Source organism: Xenia sp. Carnegie-2017, unplaced genomic scaffold (assembly GCF_021976095.1).
Source record: "Xenia sp. Carnegie-2017 unplaced genomic scaffold, XeniaSp_v1 HiC_scaffold_21, whole genome shotgun sequence".
NCBI classification, from domain to species: domain Eukaryota; kingdom Metazoa; phylum Cnidaria; class Anthozoa; order Malacalcyonacea; family Xeniidae; genus Xenia; species Xenia sp. Carnegie-2017.
The window spans coordinates 4,794,751-4,814,733 of record NW_025813484.1 but is presented as its reverse complement, the minus strand read 5'-3'; the positions used below and the strand labels follow the sequence as shown (position 1 = coordinate 4,814,733).

Sequence of the window (19,983 nt, the reverse complement as noted above, 5' to 3'; positions counted from 1 at the left end):
CTGTTCGTCTGGGAAAGGTGAAAGTCTGTTGAAAGTCGAAGACAGCCTTCAAGAAATGCGACTACTTGTTGGAAAGGACGAGCAACTGAAGACATGACACGGTTGAGATATTTTAGCCATGTTTGAAAGCGGCAGGTTAAATACAGAAAAATCGTCGATGACATAAAGATGTAAGTTTGAGATCGATGAATTAAAATGTATAACCCAATTGTGATGTGAATTCTCGTTACAGCATATTCAAAGCATCGTTATGAGTCCTATTTGTTCGAAGGAATGATCGATTTCTTTGGTTTCTTAGTATTTCTATGTTTCGATCTTGGAGCACAAAAATGCCGTCAAGTTTCAGTTACATATTGAAGTGAGAACACGAACGAAACTGCCAAAAGTTTCCCACTATTCTTGACATCAATTATTGGACCTCTTCAATACATGTCCAGAAAATATTTTCATTTTTGCATTCATCGTTATCATTCACATAAGTGTGATGATTTTGCATTTTGCCTATTTCTAACAACTGGCCATTGTTAGAAATAGCAAGTTCAATCCTTTTGTCTTTGTGACAAAAGGATATAATATTTTATGTCTCCCGAGCAGGGCCGGATTAAGATGTGTGGAGGCTCTGAGCAGCAAAAATACGTAGTAAAGATCCCCTTTCCCTTACTCTAAACGCAATGTGCTGCTCATTTTTCAACAGTAAAATTTACTTTCAAATTTCGTAAAGCATTTGATAAAAGTATAAACTTCGAATATAGCGTGTAAAGCGGTTGCATACGACGAGTGAATGCTGCTACTTGAGATAAAGTAGTTATTGCGATTTTATTCTGGCAGTCTTTGATAAGCTCTTCCAAGTTTATTTCTGTTAGAATATTGTCCTCAATGCTCATCAGAGCAAAATGGCTGAGTTTACTGTGATTCGTTGTCATACGTGGTCTGTTCTTCATCACCTGAAATTGATCCAACAAATAAACTAAATGCTTTTCCTTCGTCTTTAAAGCAACTATGTTTATTCTTCCTTTGAATAATGTGAAGGCCCTTGTTTGTGGAGGCTTCTAGACAGCTTCCTTTGGTTAATCCGTCCCTGCTCCTGAGAGGAACTACTGTAGCATCAAGTGATGTTATAGTAGGTGAGATAAAAGTGGGTAATTCACTTGAGAAACGTTCAAATGAATTACCTCAAATATATATTATAGAGTATACAAGATATTGCAACATGGGGCAAAATGTTGCTCAATCTTCAAATGCGATGATGTTTTATAAACCTTCGTACCTTACCGTAATAATTAAACAACCTTTTCAATGAAATCGAGCAGAGAATATATTGCATGAGACATTCGTTAATTATCTTGTTTTTATCTAGGTATTTTTGAATTATATCGCATGTAATAAATCGTTTGACAATGTTACAGAACACTGCATGTGTTATAACATTGAGGGGGTGTTACAGCACAATGCACGGTTGAAACGATAAGCTTTCCGCGAGTCTTATAATCTTCAAAGAGTTGTTCACTTAACATACATGTTCAGTCATGTACAGTGTCGAGCGTACGGACAGTGAAAGAACGCGAACTCCGGCAGTGGTATGTGCTAAACAATTGTTTGTTTCCATTAAACAAATAACTCCTTCTTCAGTCTTTTTTTTAGGTACAAGAGATGAAGATCAGGAAGGAGATAGAGGAGTACGTTATTATTTTTCCTGTCCTTATCTTAACTTGTTTTAGATTTTCGTTTAGATGAGGAGGAGGCTGATGAAAAGTAGAGGAGGATGCTGACGGAGAGACAAGAAGGATGCAGATGAAGAGACGAGGATGCAGATGAAGAGAAAGGAGGATGCAGATAAGAGACAGATGGAGGAGAAGGGGATGCAATGGGAAATGGATCAAATGATCGGATCGGATGCGCGTCAGCGGATCCGATCGGATCGATCAGATCGTCGCGTCAAATCAGCGTCAAGATCAAATGAGCAGATCAGCATGAAGAGATCGTCGGCGTCGAATCGTCGCGTCGCGTCGTCAGCGTCGCGTCATAAAGAAAGAATCGATGGAAAAAAGAGAAGGAAGATCAGATGGACGGAAAAGATCGATGGAAAAGGATCAGATGAAAGAAGGATGCAGATGGAAAGAAGAGGAGGATGCAGATGGAAAGAGAGGAGGATGCAGATGGAAAGACGAGGAGGATGCAGATGGAAAGACAAAGGATGCAGATAAAAGACGAAGATGCAGATGGACGAGAAGGATGCACATGAAGAAGACGAGAAGGATGCACATAAAACGAAGGATGGAAAGACGAATTCAATCAATTACAGAATTGTATATTGTAATATATAATTGGTAAAGATAATTCATTTGATATTGCAACATGCGGGCAGAGTGTTGCAAAATCTTTATAAACCTTAGTGCCTTACCGAAATAATTAAACAACCTTTTGGATGAAATCGAAAAGAGTTGAGCAGAGAATATATTGCATGAGACATTCGTTAATTATCTTGTTTTTATCTAGGTATTTTTGAATTATATCGCATGTAATAAATCGTTTGACAATGTTACAGAACACTGCATGTGTTATAACATTGAGGGTGTTATAACACAATGCACGGTTCAAACGATAAGCTTTCCGCGAGTCTTATAATCTTCAAAGAGTTGTTCACTTAACATACATGTTCAATCATGTACAGTCATGGATATAAATGTTTTAGCATGATAAAACTATTACAATGCGAAAGCACGATCTCCATAATCACTTGCCATGATATTGTTGTTGCATTTTATAGACATGTCGAGCGTACGGACAGTGAAAGAACGCGAACTCTGGCAGTGGTGGGTGCTTACAATTGTTTGTTTCCATCAAACAAATAACTTCTTCTTCAGTCTTTTTAGGTACAAGAGATGAAGATCAAGAAGAAGATAGAGGAGTACGTTATTATTTTTCCTGTCCTAATCTTAACTTGTTTTAGATTTTCGTTTAGATGAGGAGGAGGCTGATGAAAAGAAGAGGATGCTGACGGAGAGACGAGGAAGATGCTGACGGAGCTACGAGGAGGATGCTGATGGTGCTACGAAGAGGATGCTGATGGTCCTGCGAGGAGGATGCTGATGGTCCTGCGAGGAGGATGCTGATGGTCCTGCGAGGAGGATGCTGATGGTCCTACGAGGAGGATGCTGATGGCGCTACGAGGAGGATGCTGATGGCGCTACGAGGAGGATGCTGATGGTGCTACGAGGAGGATGCTGATGGTGCTACGAGGAGGATGCTGATGGTGCTACGAGGAGGATGCTGATGGCGTTACGAGGTGGATGCTGATGTAGCAACGAAGAGGATGCTGATGGAGCGACGAAGAGGATGCTGATGGAGCGACGAAGAGGATGCTGACGGAGAGACGGGAAGCATGCTGATGGAGAACAAGATGAGGTATAAAAATTTTTTTATTTGTTTCACTGACTTGTAGCTTAGTGACTTCAGTCTTTTCAGGTTTATGTGTTTGTTTTTATTGTATCGCTAATTTGTTCTTTGGCTATCTTTTAGATTTTTAAGAAATCTTGGATTTTGAGAGAGCATATATACTCTGTTGAATTCGGCGTATTCTTACTAAGTCAGAGAGTTCCCTCGCTCTCTGACTTAGAAAACGAATTTTGTGGTAAAGTATTTCAAAGTAGGCTCCTGCCACCTATTTTGGAATAATGTTGTACAAATTTCTATTAAGTAATGATTTTAGAATAATAAAGTTGTTTGAAAAGCATTTATGCCGTGATGAATAAATAACATCCATCGGTAGTTTTGAAACGACTGTCAGCTTAAAATATGCATATGTATTTAAATTAAACATGGTCACCATGCCAGCAAGTGTCAGCGTTTGATAAATGTTTTCGAAATACGCTTTTCAATGCAATATGGAAATTTGTCATCATAACGTGCACAAAATCGCTGTTTCGTAATAATATATACGCAATTTTAACAAATATTTAATGATGTTTGGGGCTGTTTTCATTCAACCGTAGCTATAGTGTGTTTTCTTTTGACGTCATATAAGCCATGTTGGGAGAGTACATGAGAGTGTCGAAGCTCAGCAAAGCATAAAATTAGCAGAAATTCTTTTCACTGTATGGAATTTTGCCCCAACATGGTAACTGATGAAAACAATTTAGAGGAAGAAATCATTAAGGTGTAAAATGATTTTTCATCAGCTGGCAATCCATTTGGGACTTTTCACAGTATTTTTAATTCACGAAAATTTACATAAAACGTACAAAATGACATACCTCGCAACAAGTATAAAACATGTGAAAATTGATCATCAAATTTACTGGCATTTCCCCAGTATAGTAGCGGCATCTTCTTTCGTGTTTAGAGATTATTTTACACCTCAATGTTTTCTACTCTCATGTCCTTAGACCCAAAAAAAAATTTACATCTGTAATGTAATGTATGATAAACTTAAGAATAAATTTAAGAGAAAGGAACTTCTCAAACGACTTCAAGTAATATGTAAGTTTTAGCAAGTAAAATGTTCGTACAATAAATTATAAAAAACAATCTCCAAACATTGTTTAAGATTTTTAGACATTAAGCTGGCTTGAAGACCACTGTTTTTTGCAAAAAATTCGGCAATTTCGAAGTGATGTATTTCGCCTCCGTACCTTCAATGGCGGCGCTCGTGCAGGCTTCAAAGATGGCGTCCAAGTTAGCCTTCCAGTTGTTGTAGAGTTCAATGGGTTTAAATAAGGTCGAGATCATTGAGCTCTATAGTTAGAATTGAAAAAAATTGACTGTGCCTTTGCAAATATGTGATTCAACTGCAATGATGCACATCGTGCACCAAAAATGTAAAGTCACCATTTAATTGAAGAGCTTGTAGGTAGGAGATACAACAACTAATGGTCAAGCTTTATGTAAAAACCGGATACAATATCTTTATGATTCGTAAAATACCTGCTTAAAAAGGGCGTACATCTTTAACTTCAATTCATTCCCTGGATCTTGAATTAAAGATCCTACTTTGTCTTTTGCTTCTTTAAACTGGTGGGAGATTGCAGGGAACTTTCGAACCATCTTCGTAAAAATGTTCAGGTTTAAATAAGGTCGAGATAGATAGTTCACTATACCACGACGAAAAATTGCATGTAATTTACAAACTCTTGGCGTCACGTTCATTTGCTATAATAAAATTTACAATAAATATTTTTTTATTATTGATTGAACTATGGACGAATAAGAAAATTCATATCTAGAAATGACATGAATGAAAGGCAAAAGTAAATAAAAATGTGACTATTTTGACCAATGACATTAGGATGTTGATAGTGGTTACAATGGATGATAGTGGATAATTATAGACATGCTTTCAAAATGGCGTATGCTGAACAATTTTATTTTCAGTCAACTTGGAGCACACTTAATCATTTTATGGCAAGAATAGGTAAGTGTTGGCTCAACTGTATAAAATAAGGCGTTCAAGGATGCAATTCGGAAGCGTAAAAAAAGACTTGAGGCATATGCAAGAGAACTATCTTCACGTAGCAGACTGACATTTGTGGTGAATTCACTGAATTGCTCTGGAAGCTAACAGTTATTGGTTGTTATTCTGGCTATGTGAAACCAATCTATCTGCATGAGTTCTATCATGATTTTAAACAGCAAATCGATGCGTTGCGTATGAGTTGTATCGACCAGCTTACTACACAGTCAACACTTCACCAATTTGGAATTTGAAACATTTTGGTGATAAGAATTTTATACCGACGTATCCCTGCGATAAAAAGACTCACAAGAAAAACTGTTTTGTTCAGAGTAAGGTAAAAATATTTTACTCTCTGATTGCCTAAATATTCTTTGAGTATTTAAAACTGGCTCATATAAGACCATACATGTATGTAGTTAATGGGATCTACATTTTAGCTAGCGTGTGCAATATTTTTATAAGTAAAACGATGCACGGTAGTGAGGTAACTTAGTGATTAAATGTACTTGAAAGCCGAGGGAGATTTTGTAGTAAAAGTCACAAGACTTGTAGCACCGAGGGACTTTAGCTAACCTGCCAGGGCTTTCAAGTGCATTTGATTGCCAAAATGTTTTAGTCAGTGCTACACACTGTTTATAAATTTGGATCTGCAGCTATTATTACCTAAGTGAAGATCTATTGATTGTCATGCTTTATTTTATCTCCATGTTTTTTTTATATTTTCACCATCATATGGGGGATGAAGCTTTCTATGTTTACAGATGTATACCATTGTGAATTTATAATTTCATTGCTATCACAATTTATAGATTAATATAAAAATTTTTGATGCTATGAGATGGTCTCATCAATGTGCAACAATTGAACTGGATTTCCAACTTCCTGAGAGATTCAACCTCACGCTAGGTAAGTTTTGCCAGTAAGCTTTTCGTTGAATAACCTCACTACGGTCTTGATACTTAATTTATTCAACCAACAGTGACATCACAATAGCTCGATGAATAATACATCCTGTTATTATTCATCGAGCTATTGTAGGTTCAGTTGAAAAAATGATTGCTATTCTTGCTGAAAGCTTTGGTGGAAAATGGTGAGTGTTTTCTTGGCTCATGCCAGAGCTTAAAGCAAATGAAATGTCCTTAAATGTTAAATTAAAATGATACAAAGTTTCTTAATTGTTTGGAAATTTTTTATCATTTTTACTCTACTTTACTTTATTTCAAAATTTTGACGCACTGCATTTTCTGTTATTTTCTAGGATTTTATGGCTTTCTCCCCATCAAGTTGTAGTAATTCCTGTCAGTAGTAAATATGATGATTATGCCGAACCGGTAAATTTAATTTGGTAAGCCTTAGATCGAACTTGCACAGGCTAATGCAAACTCAGCTATGGACAAATTGTTGCTATTTTATGAATTGGAATTTTTGTCCTTTTTTATTGACATTTTGGTCATGTTTAGATTCAAAAGAAGTTCCATGCAGCTGGTTATCGTGTTGATACAGACTTGGATCACGGATCAACACTAAATAAGAAAGTTCGCAATGCACAACTTTCACAGTACAACTTCATTCTTGGTATGAATAAGTCTTTTAAATTATTTTTATTTACTGTACAAATAAATAGAAATTAAAATGGTTTGGAACCACTGTTGGTGTTCAGAGTTTACTGACGTTTCCACAACATTAGTCAGGTTCGCCGTATTTGTTCTCTAGACGTCATGACAGAGAGGAAAATATGTGGATGTTTTAGTTTGTGTGGTATACTTATTAATTGTTCGCTTGTAAGCCGTTTATAAGGTGCTGATATTTGTATTCTGTTCAATGATTTTTGTTTTGAGTTTGTTAACCTACTTTCTAACGTAAGTCGTTGTCTATAGTCAGTGCTGTTTGTAATGTTGTGCATTGTGATGCTCACTTGTCAGTACTCGTTGTTCTTGGTAGTCAGTTGATGTGCGAGTTGTAAAATGTAAGGTATTATCGTTTGCTGTTGTTGGATTGTTTGTTGTTTGTGTTTTGTTTGTTTGTTTTGTGTTCATTGTCTTTTTAAGTGTTGTCTATTTTAAAAGCAAAATAGATGTTCATTTTATTACTAAATGCGATTGGTTAAATGGTTTTATGTTGTTTTTTAAACAGTTGTTGGTGAAAAAGAGACGGTCTCAGACACGGTCAACGTCAGAACACGTGACAACAAAGTACTCGGTGAAAAATCGGTCATGGCCGTGATCGAACGCTTGCGAGATTTAGTCATCTCACGAAGTCTGACAAGCGAAGATTTTTGAAGTAAAACAACATTTTTATGGTAAAGATAAAATGAATTTACTCACAAAAATAAATTTGAATGTAAATCCCATGATGCGTCGCAATTATAGAAAAATAGGTACGCGTACATGCCACTGGTCACTGGCAAACTGGCGGCATTGGTCACTAATACTTTATCAGTGGTGGTAATATTGATTTTATCGTGGTGGTAAATTCTTCCATTGGTAATTTATGGCGATAACCATCAGCAACTTTTCAACTTTTTACCATCAAGTTTTCACTCAAACGAGATCGCTTCTCTTTCATATTTTGGCTTGTTTCTTGAGCTAGTAGGAGGCTGTGTGCGTTGATACAAGAAAAACTTTGTTGTGCAGAGGAAGGTAAAGATATTTTACTCGCAGAATTACTATATATTTATCAACAAAGTAGTTCATACTACAGCGATGAAAAATATAAAGCGTCGTATTTAACGCAAACCTTGGTTAAACCAGGGTTAGTTGACACATGTGCACTTGTATAATATGTCCAAATGGACATGTTTTGTGGAATTCCCCTTCATTTGGTAAAATATTATCGCAGTGGGCCAAGATCGTCCCTCGTTTTGACAGTCATTTGCTATTCGTACTGGAGCTCTAGAATTTTACTGTTTTTAGTGGTAAATGTGACCAATTCCTCATTCGTTTTCTTGTTATTGTGTGATGCTTAACATAGCAAAACAAAGAGTAGCTATATAAATGTAATTTTCCTGCCACACTTACAAACATTTCATATGTCAGCTGCAAGACCCGTAACAGACTGTGACAAATTTTTGTTTGGTGAAAAAATTAACATATCTTGTCGAGTCTCCATTTGTGAATATCCATTTGAGAAATGCTTGCAAGAATATGGGCTACAAGATTACAAGAATAGAATGCGGATTTGAAACGAAAGATTAGAATGCACATTGAACTCCAAAAACAATAGGAAGTAGGCTTTATAATGTGACTACAATTGACTACAGTTCATACATTGGTTCAATGGTTAGGGTATGGATTAGGTCAGGGTTAGATTATGGTTAGTGTAAGTGTTAAGGTTAGGGTTAGAATTGTTTAAAAGTTTCTTATAAACGTAGAATTAGTCAAACTCATCAACACTTTGTTATGCCCCTCGTAATATCCGTGACAATGTTAAAGATGTTTTATTTCTCTTCATAACTTTGTGTCTGCATATTTTCTACATAAACAAACTGCTTTAATATTTATGACAGATATTATAATTCGTAGATCGAGGTAGAAGAACTGCTTGAAAATGAAACTTCCAACATTGAAACAAAATCAAGCATGGCAGAAGAGAAACAACGACGCCAGGTTGAAGATAGCTTGATGAAATTGAACGTAGTTGAAGCACCTAGCATACGCTCGAGAGTTTTGGATGAGGACTCGTCAACCACTGAAAACATGAATGAGTCAAGCATGTTTACGACGATAAAGGCTCTTGCGAGGTAGGCTGTTGCGACATATCGAATTATCGATAAATATCGGGGTTTTAAATATCGGTTTATCGATATTGGTTTTCGGTATATCGATATATCGATGTACCGAAAATATCGAAAAATATGAAAATATTCGTTGTTACGATATATATATAGTTATTATACATAGTTTTAATTGTGTTTTGTTGGTTTTAATAGCTTTATAGCGGTTTTAAATGGTTCTGTATACAATGTATTAGACAGACAATCTTGACCCAATCACACGTGCGGGGTAATTGTCGGCTAAGGTTCAATTTGATCTATTTATGAATCATTGCGAACAACACTACAAAAAAACCCCCAAAATATCCGAAAATATATCGTCATATCTATATTTTTTCGAAGCGGGATTTATCGAGCACAAAAGCGACGACACTTATCAATGGTGAAGGATTGTCCCTGTATGAAATATCTAAGTTATAAGATTCGGCTATGAAATGCACACTAAACGGCAAAATATGACGGAAAGTGGGTTTAGGAGGAAGGTATGCGAAATATGTTCTATCGTATGCCAGCAAAAACAATGTAAATTTCTTGAAACAACGAAAATATAAAAATTCAATCTCTGCCACGAATATTTGTTAATTTGTGCAAAATTGCCATTTGACCATAGCTGGTGTATGGTAATTTCCTCAGTAAATATTAAACTCATGTAAATTTTTCTCCCATGACCACCTCTAAAATGAACTTTCGAAACACCATAAACACTACAGAATTGTTTGAAGATTGTTTTGGTGTCTGCTTATGAGAGGTTGTAAATAAGTTAATAGTAAGAGTATTGGCAGGGACCTAATAGCAGTGTCTGCTTTCGGGAGGTGTCCGTTAGTAGTAAAGTTCTGACTGATTTTGCTTATAGTTTCGTCTATAAAGTTTCTATAGGGTAACTAGTTTTATAAATGAGAACAAGTAGTTGCGTTCTGTTTTTTGGCTTCTTCTGTGCTGCAGTGAGTGTTAATTCTGTTGAAAAGTGTTCGAATGTTGCTTATTTTGTGTTGTGTGGAATGATTACGGTTGAAATCAAGTATTTGGTCTGTAAGGGTATTTATGCCGTATACTTGTTTGTTTAGTCTTGTTGTGTTTTTTTGTCTTTAGTGAAGGTTATCTTCTTTGTAGTATTTTTATGGTGTGTAGCATTTGTCCAGTTTTGGCTTTCTTGACTATGGCAAAGATATCGTCTTTATATCTATTCCATAGTCTGTCTGTTTCATCTGTGCTGTTGGTGACTGATTGTGTTTCGAGGTTTTGCACGACAGCTTTTGCGAGGAAGGTGTATAGTGGTGACCCCATTGATTCGCTGAAAGTTGTCTATAGTATGAGTTTTAGAAGAAGAATTCAGTGGAGAGGCAAAGGTTGAGTAAGTCTAGGATTTTATTTGTCTAGTTGTGTTGTTTGGCTATGTCTAATGGTATGGATGTGAAGAGTGATGTCACATTGTAATTAGATATCATGATTTTGTCTGGTCAATAGTTCATATGTATGTGATCCTGGAATTAAGAACAAGAATTGGAATGTACGACCTTTAAGAAAGTTTTTGAAAACATGGGAAAATACAATTCACCAATCAAGTGAGTTCAATAAGTGGGAAATAAACGCATGAACAATCTTTGAGATTTAGGTGCGTGAAATATAAGTTTTGGAATTTAAGTGCTTTAACTATAGTCTTTGGATGTTAGGTGCATGAACTATAGTCTTTGGGAGCTCTTTCATGAACTATAGTCCTTCGGAGTAAGGTGCATGAACTATAGTCTTTAGTAATTAGATACATTAACTATTTTCTTTGGTGTTAGTTGCATGAACTAAACTCTTTGGGAAATAGACGCATGATCTTATAGTCTTTGCGAGTTACGTGCGTGAAATATAGTCTTTGGGAGTTAGGTGTATGAACTATAGTCGTTCCGAGTTTAGGTGCATGAAGAAGAATTTTTGGGAGTTTAGTCTTTGAAGTTGGGTGTGTGAAAGATATTCTTTGAAAGTTAAGTTTGTGAACTATAGTCTTTGGGAGTTAGGTACATGAACTATATTGTTAAGATGCACGAACAATATACATATATATAGATTTTATAGCCTTTAGGTGCATGAACTAAAGTCTTTGTGAAATAGACACATTTAGCTATAGTCTTTGGGAGTTAGGTGCATGGAAAATTTAACTGTCTTTTCAGCATATGAAGTTACCCCCACGATGACACACACACACTATGATCAAACGAAACATTTTTCTTGCGAGCGCTTTATTAGCGATTAGAACCGATGGAACTCGATTACCATTTCATTTATTTCAACGGTGTCATGAGATCGTTTAAGTCGCATGAACTATAGTATTATAGAAATAGACGCATGAACAGTCATTGCGAGTTAGCAAAATTACTTTGTGCTCAGCAGTTCGAAGTAGGTGGCAAACTACTTTGAAACAACTTCACAATTTGCTAAAATTCTAATTCAAATTAGATAGCGGGGGGACAATCTAATTTCATAGAAAAAACCAATTGTAACTGAGCACGAATCTAATTAAACGACGACCTTTCCAATTATGAAAAGTAAATATACATGCGCGAAAGCGGAACGTATTCATAACGCTTCTTCTTGTTTATAGACCAATGTTTCCAGTTTGGTAAGAACTGATCTTAGTGACTCGTTAGTGACTCTAGTGACTCCTCAGTACAACATTACGTAATTTTTATTTCAGTTGACATATTCGTCGTGTTTTTTAAAGGCAACTTTTCAAACGAAGTTTGTGGAGTTGGGTCATCCTCCAGTTGGATGTTGCTCTCTAACTGTACCTAATTTATTTGGTCATTCACAGGTACACGTGACTTGTTTATATTAAACGGAGGCCTGGGCACTAGGTCATATTTTGCCATGTTATGTATTTGAGTTGTATCCACGCCTATTGATCACTTTATATAAACATTAAAATGTTTTCTTTTCTTGAACCTGAGAGGATGTGTTATGTTCTGAGGTGTTGAAAATTAACTGTGAGATTGAAAAGTAATTAAAACTACGAATAGCTTTATCTAAGTTCCCCAAAATGCTTTACCTATCCCTACCCCTTAAAAAAGTGTATCGTGAAACATAATTGTTGTTTTTATAAAAGAACCGAGATGCTTTAAAAAAAATTCATTTTGTCTTACGGTGAATTTCCTTTAAATCAGGCAATGTCTGTTATTCTATGCAACACGAAACTCGACTGCGACATGGCAAAGGAACGCGGAATTGTCGCAGAAATTTTATCTTTCAAACATTTCGAGGAGGAGCTCAATTCACTTTTGGCGAGATCTTCACTAGTTTCTAGACAGGTTTGTGTGTCTATTTTTACGAGGGAGAGATTGGGCACTATTGGAAAGGAGAGGAAGGGGTGGGCGGAGCTTAGCAACTAGAGAGAGGACACGGACCTTTGAAAATGCAATAGATTTCTATTGTTATTCATGGACGTTCACGTCGAAGATGATGAAAACATTTACAGTTTCGAACTTTGAAAAATCCCATGTCAGCAAATAGTAAAGCAGCATATTTAATATTGTAGTGCCTTCGAGAAACAGACGTTGATGGTCAACGGTAATATACAAGAACTTGAGGATAAAAATCACGAGGAACGCGATTTGTTTCAAAAGTACATCAACAACATGGCATCGTAAGAAGATGGTGGACGAGCTTACAGGAATGGCTTACCATCCAGGTATACTTGCGATCGGACTTATAGCGTGCAAATATTTGTTGTACATATAGGATATTGTGTCCCCCAATGATCCGTTTGTAACCTTTACGCAGCGGAATTTGTAGCGTTGTTGGTGTAAATCATTCGTAACTTGAGTTGAATAACAAAACATATTCGTTCATTTAACCACGATTTTTAAAATCTTTACTTTGAGGAAAAATTGCGTTTTGAATCAAGTTCCAAAACATAGCAAAAAAACTTTTGCTGGAAAATTTCGAACACTCGTTCTGTATCGTTCAAGTCATTGAGACTTCAGTGTTTACTGCTGGCGTAACGGACTTCTTAGTCGCGATAACCTTATTTTCTTGCGCATTTGTTGAAAATTGATGCAGTTGTTTAAAAATAAGTGTCATTAATTAACATGTTGTCACGTGACATCAAGTAGATGTTTGCGCAGATGCTTTTGTACGCTTAACACTTTGGTGGAAATGGTTTTTATCAAACTGAATAACATACACAGAAAATGCATCGAACATTTCATAAACAAGAATCAACAATGTTTCAACTACATTTTGATTTGCGTTGTAAAAAAGTCATCACTGCTTGCGCGCATTCCTCCGAGAGCCATTTTTGAGCAAGCACTTCGCATTCTTTATTATTCACATCGTGAAGTTTCTCCAGCTCAACTGAGCAACATAATTTCTTGGACAATGAGGCGACTGCAATGGAGAAGCATTGTATGGTTAAATGAAACAAACAATAACGGTAAAGTCAGATTTGTGCTACCTTCGGCGGCAACGCAGCCATGTATTTCATTCTGTTGTTAATTTCTTTTTCAATTTCGGCGAGGAATAACTTCTGTTACCAAACCGTAGTTACAAGCTTCGACCGCAGTCAGTTTCTTTTCAACGAGTAACATCTCATTCGCCTGAGTGCAGTCATACCATTCAATGACTACCTTTCATACCCATTCAATAGACTACCAGTCATACCCATTCAATAGACTACCTTTTCTAACCATAACCAGCCATTTATTCAGTGGTTTTGTCTCTAACCATTACCGTCATACCATTCAGAGCGCACTCTTAATTACCAGCCATTTATTCAAAGGTTTATCTCTAACCTTTACCAGTCTAATTCAATGGTACCCAGTATAACTAGTCAATTATTTTAACCATTGCCAGTCATTCTAATTCAATTTATATATTGACAGATGTACAATGAGTTGATTGTCGCACTAAAGCAAGCAAGAGATGATAATTCGGTTGTGACATTAATAACAGAGCTGGAAAATATTTCTGTATTGGCAATGATCTCACTAACATGAACATTCCTCCTGAAGGTCAGAAAAACTTGCTGCTGATAGTAAAGAAATGTTGAGGTGAAAAGCAACAAAGATTAACCTGTTTCACATGAAAGTTCATCAACATGTCTCCCTTCATAATTTTAGAGAATTTGCAACTTTTATCGACTTTAAAACCATCGTGGCTGCAGTCAATGGACCAGCAGTTGGAATATCTGTGACAATACTTGGTCTAATTGATATCGTATATGCTTCTGATGTTGCGACATTTCACACACCCTTTATGACGTTCACTGATCTGATAATAGACTTGATATAGCTTCTATAGGTAGCAAAAGTGAAGCCTAATTATATATGCAAAATGCACTTCCGGGTACCACAAGAGATACAAATTTCTATAGAAATGTATGGCGGATAACTTTTATATACATAGATTTTCGAATATTTAAGGCATTTCGTGACCTTTTACTTATCTCAAACATCTGTCATGGATAAAACAAAATATCGGCGTTCGTGTTCAATTGAAAATTGCGCGTGCAAGAATCGAATTTGCCCCATCGTTGCGAAGGCAAGATAATTCACAGCTCATTTTCCAAGTTCAAAGGCAGTTATGATCTAGAATGAGTTTCGATGCTTAAAAAATTCGTTTTGTACCTTTCTTTTATCATTTTTTATTATCTAGACGTTGTATGTTACTTTTGCCGTGACTTCATTAGCAGGGTACTGTTGTTTTAGAACAAGACAAATTTACTAAGCTTTCTTCCTCACTTTATTCTTATTTTCATTTCCGTTTTTATTTTACAGAGATAATTTAATCACCACGCCTAATATATAATTAGGCTTCACTTTTGCTACCTATAGAAGCTATATCAGTCTATTATCAGATCAGTGATGACGTTAGGGCAAAGTCTGAAGCTTGCTCTTCGTACCCATTGAGTTCTATAATAACTGGAGGAAAAGGGCCTGGACCCCGTGGTCAAAAACATGGCGGTAATGGCAGATTTTGGTTGTCAAAACTTCCACTTTGAGAAAAATTTTAACATTCGCTCCTCCCGAATCGGATCTCTATACTGCTTATATAATGACAACCAGCGAAAACAACCACGATACCGTAAGCATAAAATATTGAAAATAATGCTTAAGTTTTTGTGAAATAGACACACATTTAAATGAGGTAAATCTACTGTAAAATAACGTATATTTTGTCAAGTAATGCTTTAGCTATATTAGAAATAAATATCAAACGGCAATCTTTACACTGTTAATGTGTTATTAAGCTTTAATGCATAATCCCATGCAAATTACTTGTGTTTTGACTGTTTGATAACAGCTTGGTGCAACTGTCTTTCTTGAATAGATGGGTAAATCTTAGTTAAAATGTCCAAAAGGAGTTAGAAAAAGTTAAGCAACCCTACGACTTAAGTCGACTGGAAATATATTATAAGTAGGTATGAAATTGTTTTGAGTTTTTGGTAGGATTGATTCTGGGTGTCTTATAAAGGTATTATGATGATTTTGATAAATCTACTGAGAACTTATGAAGAAAATATCTTGAACTAGGAGAGCAAAAGCAGAAATTCAGAAATTCTATAATCATGTTGCTGGTTCTGTTTTGAGCCAAGATATTAGAAACTGGATTGTCATTGACAACCATGGATCTACTACTGAACAGAACTACATTAATTTCCCATTGAAAATATGATTTCTTAAATTAAAGTGCATTGGTTTCTCTGACATAACACTTTTCTTATTGCTGCATGAAGACAAACCTGTTTAAATAATTATAATGTAGGTGAAGATTTTTAGCATGTTGTATAATTGTTATTGTACAGTCATTATTTATAATATTATGGCCTTGTGTAATGTATGTCAAGAACATATTAATTCTCAAAATGCTAACCTTCTTGCACTTTTCTCTTGTGTCCTTACAAATTACTAGTACCTATACTTATTTTTCTAGGTTCAAACAACTTGACAAACTTTTTAATTTTACATTATGCCTTTGAATTTTCTTTTTTGTCTTTTAAGTAAAATATCAGTGAATGACTTAAAATCAAGTTTTCTAAAATAGTATTTTGTACAAAGAAACTATACATAATTAGAAAGTCTCATGTTGAAGACAGATATCACTTCTTTACTACATTGCTACTAAATGATATCGTAATTCTTAAAACAAGTTCTATGCCATCAATTTTGCTTCTTACATTCAACTTCATTGCAACCAATGCATCTTATGTGAATTTTTAATCACCTGAAATTGAAAAACGTATGGATTTTGACAGATGATGCAGTACTATATTTAATGTTTCATGCATGTCATCATTAGCTTTTCTTGAGCAAATATTTCAAGGTAGGAGCATAATTTGGCATATTATTGAACAAAGTAGTTTTTATCTTGATTTTGATGTACTAACCTGTTTACTATAACAAACAATTCACTTACAGAAACACCCGATGGCATCTATAAAACTTTTAGCATAAAGCAAACCCTTAAACACCATCATCATGATTGTTCATAATCTGTCAAATTGTCCAGGCTAGCTGTTTAATACAGGTATTTTTTATTGTACGACATGCACCAAAAAGTTCATTAATTAATCCTGCACTGCATTTGATTTCAATACAGCTCTGTTTGTTAATATTTGCTTCATGTTTTTCAGAAAAATATCATGAAAAAATCCTATTTCTTGGAGGTAAAGTCAGTTGAAACAAGGAGTTTTAAGACATGCGTATCTCGATAAGAATTGGTTGCTTTGCCTCGTCTAGCAAGCGATTAAGTAAAGAACAAATAAGACTGGATATACATAACTTAAATTATAACTTAGAAGTAAAACATTCACAAAATATATACCATCACACTTCAAGTATTGACTTAAAACAAAACACTGAACACTTTAAATGGTAAACAATCTTACGTTGCTCACCGGTGTCATGAAATGTTTTCTTTTCTGGCATTACTTCAGCATCCACACACAAACAAGTTTGCAGCATGTTTTAAAAATAAAATTTCTAAAAGTTTTGTGCTTCGCATTGAAATTTTATATAATCGCAATTGTGGTTGTCAAATCCGGGTGGGCGAAAAAATTTCATTTTATGAGCCCAATCTCCATGACTTTGACAACCAAAATCCGCCATGTTTTTGACCACGCGGCCGCGCTAATAATTTATAGTAATTTGGTTGACGTTTCCCCTCCAGTTATTATAGAGCTCAATGTTTCGTACCTCTTTCCAAAGATCATGGGTTATGCAAGGACGTCACATCTACTATCTGTCCCATCCACTTTCAATTAACCCTGTCATATTGATGCTGGACGAAAGTTGGTTTCTTGTTTAACATCCTCCTAACACCATTAACCTCCTCCTTTAACATCCTCGTTTAAATTCAAAACTCTTTTCATCATCACAGCATGAATGCCGTCAATTTAAAATTCATATAACAAACGTCCTCGACCCATTCTTTGGTTCTCAAAATAACGGCCGAAATGTTTTCGTTCAAGACAGAAAGGTCAATTTCATTTTGGCTTGGTCAAAGTCAGTTTTGTATCGTCACATTAATATATAATTTTTCGTCAATAATGTGAAAAAACATTTTTAACTAAGCGCTTCTGACATCACTACGCATGGTCTCACTATAATATTGAAATCCTCGTTACGCAAAGCATAAAAATCTATTGTATTTAATTATTGGTGGATGCCCTTTCTTTGTTTTTATTCCTTAGACACACATGAAAACCAAGAATTGCTGTTTTCAAACTATTATTAATGTTCGCCTGATAAGATGAAGACAAGAAAGAGCGACACGCGGCTTTCAGCTGAAAAACGTGGAAAGTATATTTGGAATGTGAGTTATATTGACATCGGACATTTCTCGTTTTGCTTCCTTTGTAACATTACTCCTTTTACATTTAGGCAAAGGTAAAGTTCGTTCGTTGAATTTTGGTGAAGAAGCCATTATCAATGAAATTGAAAGCGATGTGTAAGTTTATGTTATGTTTCTATATCTTTAGATGATTCTTGGCTCGATGTTTTTTCAATCATATTTAGCAGATGAATCACCAACAACTTGATTTTCGTTTGCTAGCGTCAGGAATACGTCTAAAAGATATTGTGATAAAAGTCATCTCATAAAAATCTATTGTATTTAATTATTGGTGGAAGATTTTCTTCGACATTTCCACCGGCTGCTGGTTCAGGAATATGCAACAAAGGACAAATACTCTGCAGCAAGGGACGCATCTCGCAAGAAGCAGAGTCTCTCATCAATTTTAATTCAATTGCTTCAAGGTAGTACAATCATTGCGATTATTTAAGCCTCAATAAATAGATTTATAGAGTAATAATATTACTTTAAAACAAAAGAATTCTCGTTGTAGTTTTGTCAACGCCACAAACGAAGAATAATTTACGAAGCTGAAAGCCACATGTTTATGTACTTTGCTCATTATTACTGTTATTAGCGGAACTAATCTGTTATGAATAGCGCAGCTTACAAGATTCTTTATAATAACGAGAAAATATATAAATTTTCAACTGAAACTGATAGTCGACGTGTGAAATGTTTATAGATCGTCACAAAGATTTCATGCAGTTTCATAACTTAATTAAAACATAATCTAAAACTGCTTGCTGTTCGAACACCTTTTAAAAGATTTTGAGCAGTAAAAGAAATTTTATGGTTTACTGATTAGAAAGAAAATCTGTAAGGCTACTAATAGCACGGTTTCTCTTGCATAAAGGAATGAACAACTCAATTTTAAGTATAGTTTTTCACAGACGGTTGAATTATTTGAAATATTCTGTCTAATGCGAAAAGTTGTCCATCCACAACAAAATTCGCGGTAAAAGAGATTAACCACATATCAATGCTTAATAAAAGTCAACTTGGAAAATTAGAGAAACCTGTTAAAGGCGTGGCGGATCGAAAATTTCAATTTTTTATGAATTCAAACTAGTTATAATGAATATGAATGAATTTGATTGGTTTTGCAATAAATTTAAATTGACGTTGCAGTTTTGCAGCAACCCCATGGTGGCTGTTTTTTCTTTTATCTATATTACATGTGTTTTATAATAAAGTGAAAAGTGTCATCGTCTCTACAGTTCGCATCATATCTATAAATTAAAATAAATTTGGACTGTGAGATAATGACTTATATCTCATTTTGTCCTTTGAACATAACACTTTTTTTATTTAGTTTGATGAAGCAGCCATTGGTGAACTTTTAACATGCAATTGGCATAGAAAGCGATCCGTTTTCAAACTGTGAATTTGTTAGTTTATTAAAGTATTGAGTGGTTTTCATATGCGTCATGCTGATGAATCTCCACAAAATAATATCATTGGATCCCTTTGCCTTAGGCGACATGGTGGATGCCCTTTCTTTGTTTGTTATTCCTTGAGACACACATGAAACCAAAATTATGTTTTCAAATTATAATTGTTTGCTTGATGGGTTAGAAGACAACAAAAGCGACTCACAGGTTTTGCCAGAAAAACGTGTAAATAAATTTGGAATGTGAGATATATTGACGTCGGACATTTTTCGTTTTGCTTCCTTTGCAACATAACTTGCTATTTATATTTCGGCAAGATCACAATTCGTTTCTTGAAGTTTAATTGAAAGCCATTTTAATAAAGTGATGTGGTAAGTTTATGTTATGTTTCTATATCTTTAGATGATTCTTGGCTCGATGTTTTCTTCAATCATATTTAGAGATATATTCACCAACAACTTGATTTTCACGTTTGCTAGCGTCAGGAATACGTTTAAAAGGTATTGTGATGAAATCATCTCATAAAATCTATT

The 19,983-nt window shown here is 35.2% G+C and overlaps 1 protein-coding gene across 1 annotated transcript; it reads right to left on the bottom strand.

Moving 5' to 3' along the window:
- Positions 1 to 689: 689 nt before the first annotated feature.
- LOC124444151 lies at positions 690 to 5,251 on the bottom strand. Its single transcript, XM_046994742.1, has 3 exons — positions 4,924 to 5,251; positions 4,632 to 4,734; positions 690 to 944 (listed from the first exon to the last, which is right to left on the bottom strand). The coding sequence occupies exons 1-3, from the start codon at positions 5,143 to 5,145 to the stop codon at positions 904 to 906; spliced, it is 366 nt and encodes a 121-aa protein (XP_046850698.1). The 5' UTR covers positions 5,146 to 5,251; the 3' UTR covers positions 690 to 903.
- Between the last annotated feature and the right edge of the window lie 14,732 nt (positions 5,252 to 19,983).

Coding starts and splice junctions, on each gene's coding strand:
- LOC124444151 (XM_046994742.1), bottom strand. CDS start 5,145: ATGAACGTGACGCCAAGAGTTTGTAAATTACATGCAATTTTTCGTCGT. Junction 4,735..4,923: donor TGTACGCCCTTTTTAAGCAG/GTATTTTACGAA, acceptor TTCTAACTATAG/AGCTCAATGATCTCGACCTT. Junction 945..4,631: donor CACGAGCGCCGCCATTGAAG/GTACGGAGGCGA, acceptor GATCAATTTCAG/GTGATGAAGAACAGACCACG.